Source organism: Dendrobium catenatum, unplaced genomic scaffold, assembly GCF_001605985.2.
Source record: "Dendrobium catenatum unplaced genomic scaffold, ASM160598v2 fragScaff_scaffold_1645, whole genome shotgun sequence".
NCBI classification, from domain to species: domain Eukaryota; kingdom Viridiplantae; phylum Streptophyta; class Magnoliopsida; order Asparagales; family Orchidaceae; genus Dendrobium; species Dendrobium catenatum.
In genome coordinates, this window is record NW_021320107.1 from 84716 (window position 1) to 99501 (window position 14786).

General features: G+C 29.9%; 1 protein-coding gene across 1 annotated transcript in view; it reads left to right on the top strand.

Moving 5' to 3' along the window:
* Window positions 1-14786, top strand: part of LOC110098820 (exonuclease 1) — a 28533-nt gene that overhangs the window by 2047 nt on the left and 11700 nt on the right. Inside the window, exons 2-5 of the mRNA XM_020825755.2 lie at window positions 3793-3912; window positions 10900-11023; window positions 11177-11314; window positions 11475-11684. Coding sequence (XP_020681414.1) covers window positions 3793-3912; window positions 10900-11023; window positions 11177-11314; window positions 11475-11684 — 592 coding nt within the window. The remainder of the gene's footprint in view (window positions 1-3792; window positions 3913-10899; window positions 11024-11176; window positions 11315-11474; window positions 11685-14786) is intronic.

A 14786-nucleotide genomic window follows, 5' to 3' on the forward strand; every position in this document is an offset into this window, starting at 1 on the left:
GCAATCTCGGGTCTTCAAGGATGCAGGACGGCAAGCCAATAATGCTGGAATATGTGGGCAGCCAATTGGAGTTTCCAGGAAAGGGAAGGAAAATGTGGGAAGAGCTTAGAGAGGAGGCAGTGGAATTAGATTAGCTGGTGGGATTTAATTCCAAAATTAAAATGTCTGATTTTGGAAAAATTTAAAGAGGTGAGAGCCTAGGGAGTTACGGCCAAGAAGTAAGGAATGAACGCTTGAATTATTTCTCAGAATATGGCTTGGCTTTTGGAAAGAATTCCAAAGAGGAATTATATGGGGGCCGGTGGTTTAGAGCTGATGGAGAGGATTTGGGAATTGATTTTGGGTGTATTTAATAGGCTAGGGGATTTAGGAAAGTAATTAACTAAATCCTAATTGAATTTTAATTTCAAATTGATTTAATTAAAGAACTTTCCTAAAATAGTTTTGATATTTTAGGAAAGTTTTTGAATTTCAAATGGAACAAATTTGAATTCAAAATTATGTCCCAAAATACTTTCATCCAAATTAGGCAGGGTTTTAATGGGGATGAAGAGGTGGACGATGGCCGGTGGCTAGAGGATTGGGCCGGCGGTGTGGAGGGGTCGGGTGGGATGTTGGCCGTGGGTGTTGGACGGGGGAAAAAGAGGAGGTTTCGGGTGAGGCTAGAATCCGGCGGCCAAACGAAGATGGGGAGGAGGAAGAAGATGAAAATGACAATTATGAGCAATAAGAAGGAACAAAAACAGAGAAACAAAATATCAAAGATACAACCGTGAGCCCGGACACATCCTGCGGCTGACGGGTACTATGTTGCCCTTCTCCAAGGGACTTCACGCCACGAGCCTGGACCCATCCTGTGGCTGGTGGAAACTCCAACTCCCACCCATAGGGATTTCATTAATGTTCTTCCCAAAGAACCCAAGTGCAAAACACATTTTTATTATTATTAATAATCCATCATTCCATTACACAAAAAAGGGTCTCTATATATAGGCCTAAGAAACTAAAACAAGACACATATGCCCCTAGGGCTTACATAGGATGACCCTCTTAAGTGAGGGTAAAAACGGAAAATTCATAATAGAATTAATAAAAATTACAAATAAAATATAAGATAACGTGGGAAGATCACGACCGTCGATCTTCAGCTTCTTCTCGGATTTGCATGGACGGTTGGATGTCCGCATCACCTATGTTATTGGGAAATGAGAGAGACCGATCCTTCAACAAATAAGCCACAATATAGTGTATGCAAAGAAGTAATACTCATCAGCTCTTCCTAAATCCCAATAAGGCCCACACACAACAAATAAAAAGACTAATATAAAATGTTAAATACATTATGATTACTTATCCCTAAGATCTAGGGGCTGTTTGGATAAATGGTTTAAGCTAGATTTGAGTTACATCTAGCCAAACACCAAAAAGGCCTCTTCAAATATCATGATAAGTTAAATCCCGAGCTAACATCCTTTTCCACCTTTTTCCCCTAAATACTAGATTTAGTAAGTCCCATTGTTCGGTGGATTTAGGGAATTAGCCGAAAAAGAGAGCATGAAATGAATGAAATATCATGACCTTCGTGGTGAGCTTTCTTCGTTACTTCCGATCTGATAGGAATAACATCATCAAATGAGGCGAAGAAACTTCCTTTATTTCAAGATTTAGCTACCCTTTTAAATATCGATCTCACATAAAGCAGGCAAAGTTAAACAAAAACAAAGAAACATAGAAGATGAAAAGCAAACCTAGATTGACTTATTGTTGTGGGAAGACAAAGAGTAGAGAAATTACTAAAATAGGCATGCACTGGCAGAGAAGTTCACTATAGGAATTAATTAGTTTGTTGAATTAGGAATATAATGTAATTAATAAATAAATAATTAGTTAGATTAATTGATAATTAAATTATATTCTAATTATATTATTTATAATTGTTAGTTATCAATGATAATTAAAATTAGATTAATAATTTACTCATAAACTATTACAAATATAATCAAGATTAATCAAAATTTTGATAAGATTTAATTATAATCCTATTCAACATATTATAATTAATAATACAAATTAAAATTGTAGTTTTAGTGAATTAACCACCTTAAATCTTGAGTTGTATTGCTAAACACTCTCATAAGATTTATCATAATTTAACATATTCCTTACGAAACAATTTTTAAGATTTAATATGCTCAAGATTTAAGAAATCTAGATTTATAGGATTTACTAAACCTACTTGAATACAAACAACCCCTAATCTATAAGAGGATGTTGACGAACCCTATTTCTTGCTTGTGAATGTTGAAATCTTGTAGTTGCCATCAGGAGAGAATCCAAAATTGAAAGTTCCGACTCTAAGAAACTCTAGCGGAGAGGATATCTTCCGCTACTTTAATACCATATAAAGCATTTTGCTCAGATGGTATGTTGTGGAAGCTTCCGAAGATTAGCTTGAAAAATCTTATTCTAAAAATAACTTTTCTTATTATGCTATCTTGCAGGGTGAAGATTGAATGAACTTTAAAAAATGACCCGTGAAAGCTTGCATGGTCTACGCATGATTTGAGGCTAAAACAAATACCATTTTTAGAATCCTTATTTAGTTATATGTGTTAATTGAGGTATGCCCTAATTTGCATTTAATAAGGGATCATAGCAATTGAAATCTAAATAAAAATTCAACGTTAGTGATCACATCAAAGCCTTACACGTGTTAGATAAAATAAAATAGAATATCTTTTTAGTATATGAAGAATCCTAATTTAGTTACACACGTTAATTGAGGCATGTCCCATTTGCAACATATGAGGTTTAATACCATTTGAAATTCAAATCAAAATTAAAGTTTCTCGATCACATAGGTGCCCAACATATGTTAGACAAATTAGATACTTGGTAGGCTAATTAGCCTTAATTCATAAATTCTCCATTTCATTTGGAATGCATTGTTTCTACTTGAGACACGCTAATTTTCATCTACAACCACCAAATTCTCTTAATATATCATAAATTTGTTTAGTTCTCTCCCAAAATATAATACTTTAGTCATCAGTTAACTCAAACATCCAATATTTATTCTCTAACGCAATGATTACCACATTTCCTTAATCCTTAGTGATATACTGTATACGAAAGATTAAGATGTGGGACCCTACTCCCCAAGATATGCATGATTGTCAATAATTTTTTGGGGGATCCTCATTATAAAATTATATTCTTTAATTCCAAGACAAATCGTTCCCAATATGTTGGCCTTAACATAAAACATAAATATATTATACAGAGTTAAGTGAAATAATTATACAATGAATATGGTGCTATTTCAGCGGATCAAATCAAGGAAGAATAGAGATACTTCTACATGACATTTTCATACTTGCTATCATCAGTCCAATGGGATGGACCATTTCCTTCGTCTTGAAGCCTTAGAGGTTTGGTTCTCTTTGAAATGGAAATATCGCTTGAAATATTTTTTAGATTTACTAAATGGTACAGTGGGGAAGGACCTTAACAGTATTATGCATATAGACAGAATATTAACTTTATTAAACTTTAATCATATTATTGATGCAATATGTATTAGAAGAAATATATGCTTAAGGTGGAATGGGAAAGAAATATATGCTTCGATCAGCGAGTAAAAAAATTAGAAAATTTTTTCCAAAATTTGAATTTTATGCTACTCTCTTATTGATGCTAGAGCTTCTCTTCCACTTGAAAGAATTCTTGTGGCTTGCTAAATTAATCTAGTACATTTTTAACTTCGTATTACTCTTTTTTGTGAACTGGCAGGCATATTAATTATTGCATGCATAGGGTCAAATTGTTGCAACATCATGGTGTCAAACCTATTCTTGTGTTTGATGGAGGGTTCTTACCAATGAAGATAGACCAAGAGACCAAGCGTGCAAGGTACTGTTAAAATTTCTTTAATGATGCTTGTATTCAGTTCCTTGCGTTTATTTGTTTGGTGGTATTTTATTTTTATTCATGTGATTGCAGTTTACTTAGATCTCTATTTGATTTTGACACGTATGGATGAATGACAAGTCTGATTGTGTGTGTGTGTGTGTCTCTCTCTCTCTCTATATATATTTCTCTTCAATTTTTCATTGAAGCTCCCTTTCTCCATTTTAATTTTTTCCCATCAACTTCTAATGATATCAGTCGCAGCCACACCTTCGCTATCTATGCCTTTCATATTATTTCAGCCCTTGCTTTTTGAAGTTTTCTTCTCTGCACGTTACATCTCAATCTATTTTGTAACACATCATAGGCAGGTGATGCCATCCTTCTACCTCCTACTTATCGAGAGATTATAATTATCATCATCCTAAACAGCTTTATCCCAACTTCCTAGAGTTGGGTTTTCATTCTCCATTCATATGGATTGATAGTTTCTTAAGTGCCAACTTTATGTTAATGCAATTCTCTTTGCACTATCTCTACTAAACCATTTTTTTGTCTATATTTTTCTTTGGTTACTTTTTAATATTAATTTTATTTATAAGACTCATTTTACATGCCCAAATCACTTAAGTCTTTATCTACCAACTTAGAATTAATAAGGGGCACCATTTTCATATTGCTCTAATACAATTAATTTTTAATAGATCTTTCCTAATTTTACCACTCATCTATCTTAATATTTTTATCTTCACTATTATAACCAACATTTAAATAACTAAAATTTGAATAACCTTCAGGCTTGTTCCATTGTCAAAATGTCTTTTGGCTGATCTGGTACAAAATAAAAAAATCTGTTTAACACATCAACTGCTGAAAACCACTTGCCCTGTCGGTTCAACCACAGAACTGGATAACTGGTCCTGTTTCAAGAAACATCACGTATGTTCCCACCATTTTTTTTTCTACGTTTTGAGAGAACCTAATCTTACAGTTTGCATCCCTCATCTTTCCTTTGCTCGTTTTTGTGTATTTCACCATCAGTCATCCTCTTCAACTCCTCTAATGGGGTTCGAGGAAAAAAAAAAAAAAGAGAATAAACATGACACTTGTTCACTAACGGGTCAAGAAAAGTTCACCAAAATGAGAACACAATGTTTATCTTTCATTTTTTATGAGTCAAAAATTTCAAATCAGAAATGAAATAACCCTGTAAATCAGAATGCATATATTCTCTTGGTTCAAATATCAAAGCAAACAATGCAATTACAAGCATGGACTTGCATGATAGATCTTTTTATGATTTTTACAGTTGAGTTGGCATACCCATCAACATGTAGCCTGTAAATTTTCATTTTATTATTGTTGGCGGTATACCCGTACACATTGGGCAAGGTGATTTGAATGTTCAAGTAAAAAAATGATTATTATAACTTTGTTAAATACATAACAGAATTTTCTTGAAAATAATAATGAGAGTTTACTTGAGATTGAGTAGAGAATGCAACAAATATGATTCACACAAGAATAAGAACATCAAGTTTAAAATGGGTTGAATTCTAATCATGCATGCATCTACTTCCAGGGAACTCCTTGGAAAATCCACTATGATGCCCTCTTCATGGGTGAAACATTCAACCTTACTCCTTTTTCCACACAAGGAGAAGATCCTTGGTCTTTTTAACGGGATAAAGGTTAACTTCCACAAAGTTAACTACATGGATATTTCAAATGAATCTTCACAAGAGGAATACAAGGAGACCAATGCTGGGCAGGCTAGCTCAGCAATATGTATCAAAACGTTAAAAAATTTTGCAATGGAAAAAAAAAAAAATCTATGGATACAAAGGCTTGCCAAGGTTTAAACTTCGAAGTAATGCAATTATGCCGAGTGAGCAGAAAGAGTGAAGGAACGCAAGAATCAAAATTTCTGCTAAAGTTCTTTTTTCATAATAGGGGTTCTTTTTTCATAATAGGGGAATGAGTACACTTTTCTAGAGTACATTCAAACAAACATACATCACCCTAGAGTACATTCAAACAAACATACATCACCCCTCAAATATAAATAAAAACTTTTCTATTTTAACTTTTCATTACATTAAAAATAGACAAACCTAAAACTAAATAAGAACTTTCAGGGTTGCCTTATGAGCTTAAGAACACTTCATTTAAGAGTTTCATGAAGATCTTTTTGTGAGTATCCATTATCGATGGCAATATAAGTGTAAGTAATTTAATTTTCTTATTTTTTGTTCAAATTAAAAAATGAAAAATATATAATTTTTATTCTTTTAACTGAAACAATAATTTATGATTGTTTAATAGGAAGAAATATAGTTTGTGATAGTCTCAATTCAACAAGGAAGAAGAAAATCTGAGGTAAGTAATATTAATTTTATAAATCTCATTTAATCATTTTGTAGGATATAATAAAGTATGTAAATAGAAAAAAGTAAAATAAAATAAAATTAAAAGTGGCTTAATTATTTGAAGAACTTTGACGGTGTTTTAGCAATATTCTACGTAGTCGACGTTATCTTTGAAGATGTCTGATGCATACGATGTTACTTTGATAACATTCAGTGTCTTAGGATTAATATTAATAATATTTTGGGCAGGGGATGAATTTGACTGTTAAACTACGATAAAGCACTAGAATCAAGCTAAGGTTATTAGAGAAAATTTGGTAAGAGTTAAATTTGTTAATGCTTATTTAATTTGAAGCAATTAGAATATGATGTTAATCAGTTATGTGGATTTACATAAATATATTATTAATTTTAGCTGATAAATTTATAAAGTTTATTTAAGAACTGAAGGAATTTGGAAGAATTTTTAGCTCGCGAGAAATAGTGAAGTGGGTGATTACATATTTACATTTATTTTATAATAATATCTTTCTATTTTGTTTCAATAGAATTGTTTGATATTGTATCGTGCCTATGTATTGGTTATATTTTAAAGTATTTATTATGCATTAAATTGAAAAAAATAAGTAATTAATATTAAAATATGGTAAATACAAATAGTGGAGCAACTTATACAAATTGATATGTATATGTAAACGAAAATAAATGAATAAAATGAATCATAATATGTAAATAAAAAATATTGAAAATGAAAATGTATATGCATACAAATGTAGGAGTTCACCTCTTTATGGTACTAGTTGGGAATGCAACATATCCTGCATGCTAAAGATAAACGAAAATGAAAATGAAATTGATTATAACTTCATTAGTACAAAAATTTAGACAATGGTCATGTAATAAATGAACTGTTAAAGAACTAGGTTTAAAAATAATAGAAATTTTGATCTACATCTATATTAAATATTCATTTGTATGATAAATGAGCATGACTAGATGAGTACTTATATGCATGTTCAATTGTTATATTATAACTTATAATTGACACTAAGTTTGTTATAGAAAACTCAAATTTTTAAGTTAAAAATTTCAGGAAAATTTCCTGTGGATTCAATGATTGATAGATAAGAGTTCGTATGGGGAACAAGAGGATCAAATGAAAATTAGTAAGAATTGTTTTATCAAATGTTCATATTGAAAAATTGTTTTAGTGGCTCTTCAATTTTATTTGGATATTAGTCTATTGAGTAATTATTGATATTGAAAGAACTATGCTATTTGTCCAACTTCTATTCCTATCTCATTAACTTGAGCTTTCAGATATGGTCTTGAGAAAAGTGGCATTAGAGCCCAAATATCATATGAATCATGCTAAAAGAGCCACTAGGTTGAATTATTAAATTTAAGAAAGTTGATTTGAAGTCATATTATAAATTTAATTAGATATGTTATTTCATTTCAGGACTCATAATTGTCCCTAAGTGAATGTAGAAAGAGCAGTACCCATGGTTTAAAATTGTGCAATATGAGGTCCGCCTCAGCACAATTCCAGTGAAAAACGCCTCGAGCTTTTTTTTAGGCTTACACCTCAGCTTGGCTGAGGCCTGCTTTGCCTTACTAGTGTGAGGTGTACGCCTCAACCGATATATATATATATATATATATATACATTAAAACTTACCTAAACCCTAAACTAAATCCCCTAACAAATCAAGCCTTGATGCACCCCACAGCCTCAACCACCAGCTTTGTTGTAGCCACTGTCGGGAATCACTTGAAAGCCGCACACCACCATCACCTCCTTTAAAAATTTTGGAGTATTATTCTCATCTTTATGTTGATGACAAATATTTATGAAATAAAAAGATGATTGAAATAAATGAAGAATGAATAGATTGAGAGGCATTGAACTCCGCAGGATGAGACGGGGGAGAGATCAATTTGTTATAATGATAACTCAAATAAAGACCCCTCATTGATGACAGTGCTGATGATTTCCGAGTTATTGCCAATTATGTCAGCTTTTTTTAGGAATTGAATGTGGATGAGTAGGAAACTAAGAAAGAATGAATTTGAAGTTGAACTTAATGTTATAGGATACTTTTATGTGATTCATATATTTCATGTTATTTTTTCTTGTAATGTTTGGATTTCAATTCTATTTCACGCAATTCATCACTTGTCACTTTTTGTCTTGTGCAATTTTGTTTCATATGTATGTCAATTTGTTACCTATTCTTGTGAAACCATAAATACATAGAGATTAAGTGTTTTACATTGTATGATTTCCTCACAAATTAATATTATATCATGTTAATATCTACTTTACAATTAATAATGAAATGACATCAGATAAAAAAATAGCAGTACAAATTCATAAATAAATGAAATAATTTGTAATATCATTTAAGACAATAATTAATTGTTTGAATCTGTTGATCTTGAGGTTAAAATGATAAGAATTAAACAAGAGCAGGAATACAATTAGCTATGAAACATACTAAGAAAAAGTATTAAAATCAAGGAAGACACTAAGAAGAAGCAATGCTATCGTGGAATTCCTACATGTTGCTTCGAGGACATCTTTGCTAATATCTTAGTTTTAAATATTAAAATTGTTAAGCATAACCTTCTCATCCTTCTATATTGGTGAAAGCCTTGGTTGATCATTGGAAGAAAATAGAGTCCCAAATATAGAAGTTCTTTCTACTTTCTAGCATGGCAGTATAAGGAGGTCTTCCTCTGGAACACAACAAATTAAAATAAGGATAAAGTCACCGAAGCTTGTGAAGAAGAGAACCTAGGAGAAGAGGAAAGGGTTGGACGAGAGTTTTGTGGTTGTGAAAGCACTCAGAGAATCAACAGTCAACATGATTGTTGATAAAAATACTTTTATATGAATTTTTTGTTCTACATGAAAAAAAAAAAAAAACATTTTCTTCTCCAGGAAATGTTAAGTAATTTTTTTATGGATGAATAATTATACACCCTAGAGGCAATGATGTAAAATTAACAAAATCTTTGCATTTGAAATGTCATTTGAAATCAAGCAAAAACTTGAAAACGAAAAAGTCATTTGTATTAATTGTTTAAATTATCATTTGAAACTAATAATGAATAAATCTTGAAATGGCAATTTCGAATTTTTTGAAGCTACAATCTATTTTTAATTTGATGAATGGTGATTGAAATTATCAACGAGTAAGATGAAAGGCTAATTTTTTATGAAAATAATCAAAAGCCAATTTTATAATATAGTAGTAGTATATATATATATATATAAATTGTAAATTTTATGATTGAGTCCATAAGGAGATGATATTTTTACCCTCCGGGGTAATATATCGTATTCTTATGCCGCACCCGATTATAAAATATGCAATCCGTTTGAGGATACAAAAATTCTCCAACAAATTTGAGTCCAGTTTTCTCTTACTATGATTAACATGACTATGCCCACATTATTGAGAAATGAGCCCAGCTGTAATTTTCTTAGATTTTGAGAGATGTTTTTATGATGAGAATATTATCATTTTGTAATATTTTGATAGTCAAATCTACATTCGGAGAGATGCTCTATGTCACGTCGCAAGACCCCTCTCGGTCGAACATGAGGCATTCAGAGACATGAGATTTAATTCTCATATGCAGTAATTTTTAACTTGGTAAAATTTAAATATTAACACAACTCAATTTATCAGAAGCATTTTCAAAATTTCTCGTTTATTTAAATACAGAGTTTCTAATAAATATCAATATTTATTTATATAATATCAGAAAATTTATTTATGTTTTTATCTTACAACAAAACTCCACTAAAAATTAAATAATCAATCAAACTATGATCGTTATTTAAGTTCTACTTTGCCCATTCCTTATTTGAAATAACATGCAACATAATATTGGATGAGTTTAGAAGTTCAATAAGATAAACAATTATAATACTAAATAGAAATATCATAGAAATGGAATTATTCTCATGAATTAGTCTTATAACTTATATGTGATCTTTAAAATGAAATTATTTGAATAATAATTAATTTAATAGTAATTGAAACATCTAATAGAAAATGAACCTTTAACAAAATGTTATAGAGTTGAAAACACTGTCAACACGACGTTAATCTTGTGTATAGATTTCATCATACTAAACCAATCTTTTTATAATTTCCCTTGTTAATAAAAAATATTTTCTTTCATCTTAAATATATCATGTATGTAGGTGGGAGTATGTCTATTGGTTATAACAAACTTGAAAGCTATGTATCAAGGACCCTTTTGCTTTCATAAGGCCTATGTTTGTTACCATACTTGTACATGTTATCATGTGTGTGCGTGCACGCGCGCCAACCTATCCCTATACATTACCTTCCCTTAGCTCATTCAATTTCATTTTTTAACATATGGATGTATACATCATGCATTTTCATTTTTTTAAAACATTAAACCTGCACTTATAATTTGAAACTGGCTAATAAATTTCGTTATTTTATATAAGGAGCTTATATGTGTTTACTTAAATTAGAAAATGTTTGGATTTATTTGGTTTTATCATGGCCCTTGAGTATGTATGATTATTGAAAACACTAAATCCATGCTGAATGCTTATTTTTGAACATAGGAAGAGGAAAGAAAACCTTGAACGTGCTATGGAACATGAAGCAGCTGGTAACTCTGTGGCTGCTTTTGATTGTTACCAAAAAGCAGTGGATATATCACCTTCTATAGCTTTTGAGCTGATTAAGGTAGGGCAAATTTGCGTTTTGGTGTATAGAGGATTGGTCTATTTTAGAGTTATATTGCGTGTGCTGCAGAATTAGTTTTTGACTAAATATCACATTTAGCTTTCTCTTTCATACAGAAACCTAATTTGTAAATTACATGAAAATGCACTTAAGGTGCTAAAACAGGAAAAGGTTGATTATGTTGTAGCGCCTTATGAAGCTGATGCTCAAATGACGTTTTTATCCATGTACAAGCATGTTGATGCAGTCATTACCGAGGACTCCGACCTGATACCATTTGGTTGCTCCAGAGTGTGTAGTTTCTTTACCGCTTCTTAAACTTTCCAATTTCTGTGTTTGTTACTAGCCTTATAGCTTTCTTTAGTTTTAGTGCTGTCAATGTGCTAGTTTAGTATTTTATTTTTGTGTAATAAAGCATTTAATAATGTGATAAATTGTTAATGTCTTTCAGATCATCTTTAAAATGGATAAGTTTGGTCAAGGCGTTGAATTTCGGAGCTCATTGTTAGATCAAAATAAAGACCTTGATTTTACTGGTTTCACTAAACAGATGATACTTGAAATGTGCATTTTTAGTGGTTGTGATTATCTACCATCGCTGCCAGGTATGGGACTGAAAAGGGCACATGCACTCATCCGAAAATATAAAAGCCATGAGAAGGTAAAGGTACTCATTTATGATTGGCATGCTATCATGCAATGATTCATTATGCCATTAGTTTATTTTAATTTTTAATCTACTGCCCCCCACTCATAATTATGTTTTTTCCTTGCAATTTCCACGTGTAACAATACTTACAAAATCATGTTATTTAAAAAAAAAACTTATTGGATCTAAACATTCATCTTTCATGGGACACATGCATTTTACTGTCAACTTAACATCAATTCTCAATCTTTCACATATAAACTTAAGGTTAGTAGCGATATTTTTGCATATTTCTCAATTGATCATAGTCGTTAGCCTTGGCCAACAATTTGGATTAGCTTTATGAGTTTTCTTTATAATTTATTAATCACTACATATTTTAAGATTAAAATTAGCAAAGCACCTTACAAAGCTTATAAAATTCGGCACAAATATTTTTTTAACCCATATATAACTTTTTAAAGCTTTTTGCTTGCAACCATTTTGAGCAATGTTCAACTGCAAGAAATTTTTTAGTTTGAAATTTAAAATTTTTTATGCCTTCAATTTTTTTTTTCCTTAGCAAGCTTCCAAGTTTTCTTGAAAGCATTACCATCTCATCACTATCTACATCAGAGCTTGAGTTACTAAGCTCATCGTTATCATCAACCTATAATGATTTTGCTTTATTCTTCTCCTTCTTGTCAGGGCTATCTAACTTATCCCTTTGAGATATAATCTATTTATATGTCAAAGAGTTTAAAAGCTGATGAAGTGGATACATAGATAAATTTTTAGCATCACTAATTGCTGTTACTTTAGCATCCTCTTCTTTAGGAAGGCATCTAAGAGCTTTATAAAGTAAGTTTACATTCTTATATGTTTAAAGAGAATATAATATGTTAATTATTTTCATATAAATCAAATTATACATGAATGCACTTCTTCTAGATGCTCATATATATATATATATATATATATCAAAAATGGATTCAGAAGGAGACATACAAAATAATTCATATTCATAAACAAGTCTATTTATATGAGCATATTTAATCTTATTAGTTTCTTTATAATTTATTTATCCAAAATTTTTTTGTTGAATTTAACATGAAAATTATTACATAACTATCTGGAAGAAGTGCACAATGTAAAGTATTGCTCGTCCCAACATTTAGCTCATCTGCCTCTCTCTTTGATGCAATTTATTCATCAAAAGGCTTTCAATTTTTATTCTATTTATTTTTTTAATGGGTATATGATATTGATGTGTAAGCATGTGTCATATGCATGAGTCTTGTTTTATTAAGAATGTACTAATTTTATTTTTCCAATAATAAAATGGAATATTATTTAACAAAACTCATCCATGAGTAAATTGTCCTTCAGGAAGTGAACTCTTAGGATAACATTGTGCCATAGTTTATAAGTGGATGTGTTTTTGGATGTTAAGCTTAAAGAAAGAGCCAAGTCTCTGATACCAATTATTTGAAGATTGAGAGAGTTGGGGTTTAAAAAATTATTAAATAAAATAATTTATACAATTTTGATGTTAATTGGTAAGAGAATAAATAAATTAAAATTTTAAAATTTTGTAAATAATGTTAAAATAAAACAAGTACAAGTACAATATAATACTAGGCATAATATTTTTATGTGCTTTGGTTAAAACACCAATCTAGCCTACGTTTACACTGGCCAACTATCGGGCTAGAAATCCACATAATCTTAGGGTTTTCTTATAAAGCTTACTTCGTTAAATAAAAAAAGTTACTTATAAATAAAGTACTCTCTTGCACGGATGAGTACAACCCAATCTTCATATTATATGAGCTTTCTCTGAGTCAAATGTCTTAGATTAAGAAAAAGAATACAATTTGTTATCGACAATAAAACTCAAATTATTTCATAATAAAATGATTAAAATATTTGAGATGATTTTATATTATGTTGATAATCACCTTACTACTTATAAATGGACTATAAAATTTGCTTACTATAGCATATGTTTATAATTTGATTTATATGAGTAATAATTTACTTAATGATATTTTGTGTATTGATGAAATTTAAATCATATTAAATATATATTCTAAATTAAAATATGCATATAAAGTATTTCAAATATATGCTAAATTTAGAAAGTAAATCTATGCCACATTAAAGCAGGTTTGCTTGTTAATTTAATGGATGAAGGTATTTTAAATGTAAAACAATTATTCTAAGGTCCTCAATTAGTATTTCAACCAAAACTAAATATAAAAAAATATAAGGCGACAAAAGAAAAGAATAGCAAAAAAAAAAAAAGACAACAAACTCAAGAACTTAAAAAAAATCTTCGATAGAGTACGTTGAAGCTTCTGAATCAATGATTTAATTTTGCAAAGTGTAAAACACTTGATTGAAAATCTGATGTTCACCTCTCAAGATTCATCAAGAAGAGAGCATGTGTTGGAATTTTCAAGTTAAGAGCAACTCTCCCATGAAGAGAATGAGGGCTAATTATAAGTAAAAGATTATTTAACTTAATTTTAAAGAAATTTATTATCTAATATTTTTTTATCAAATAATGATATGATATTATATAAAGAATTGATATATATTAAAGAAATATTAAATTCAGACGGCTAGTCACATGTGTAAGTAAAAAGTCACCAAATGTATCTAATAGAATATAAAATAGTTAACAAACTTGCAATATTAAAATCAAATATATTATATTATATTAAAGAAATATTAAATTCAAATGGTACTCACATGTGTAAGTCAAAAAGTCACAAAATATATCTAAAAGAATATAAAAAAATTAACATACTTGCAATATTAAAATCAAGTAATGTTTGGATAATCATTATAATCCGATTTGAATCACAAGGGGGTCATTTAGCCTATGAATTTGTATCTACAAAATCTAGGAATCCAATGGAATAGAAATCAAACCAAAATTCAATGAATATAAAATAATATTTATTAAAATAAAAATTTTTATATATGTAGATTTTTATTTTAAAACATATTAAATTTTCATACAAAAATATGAAATATTTTAAATAAAATCACATATATATTAGCAAAATTTTATCAGAATTTTAGTTTAAAATGGATACATTAAATAAACTAAAAAAAATTCATGTA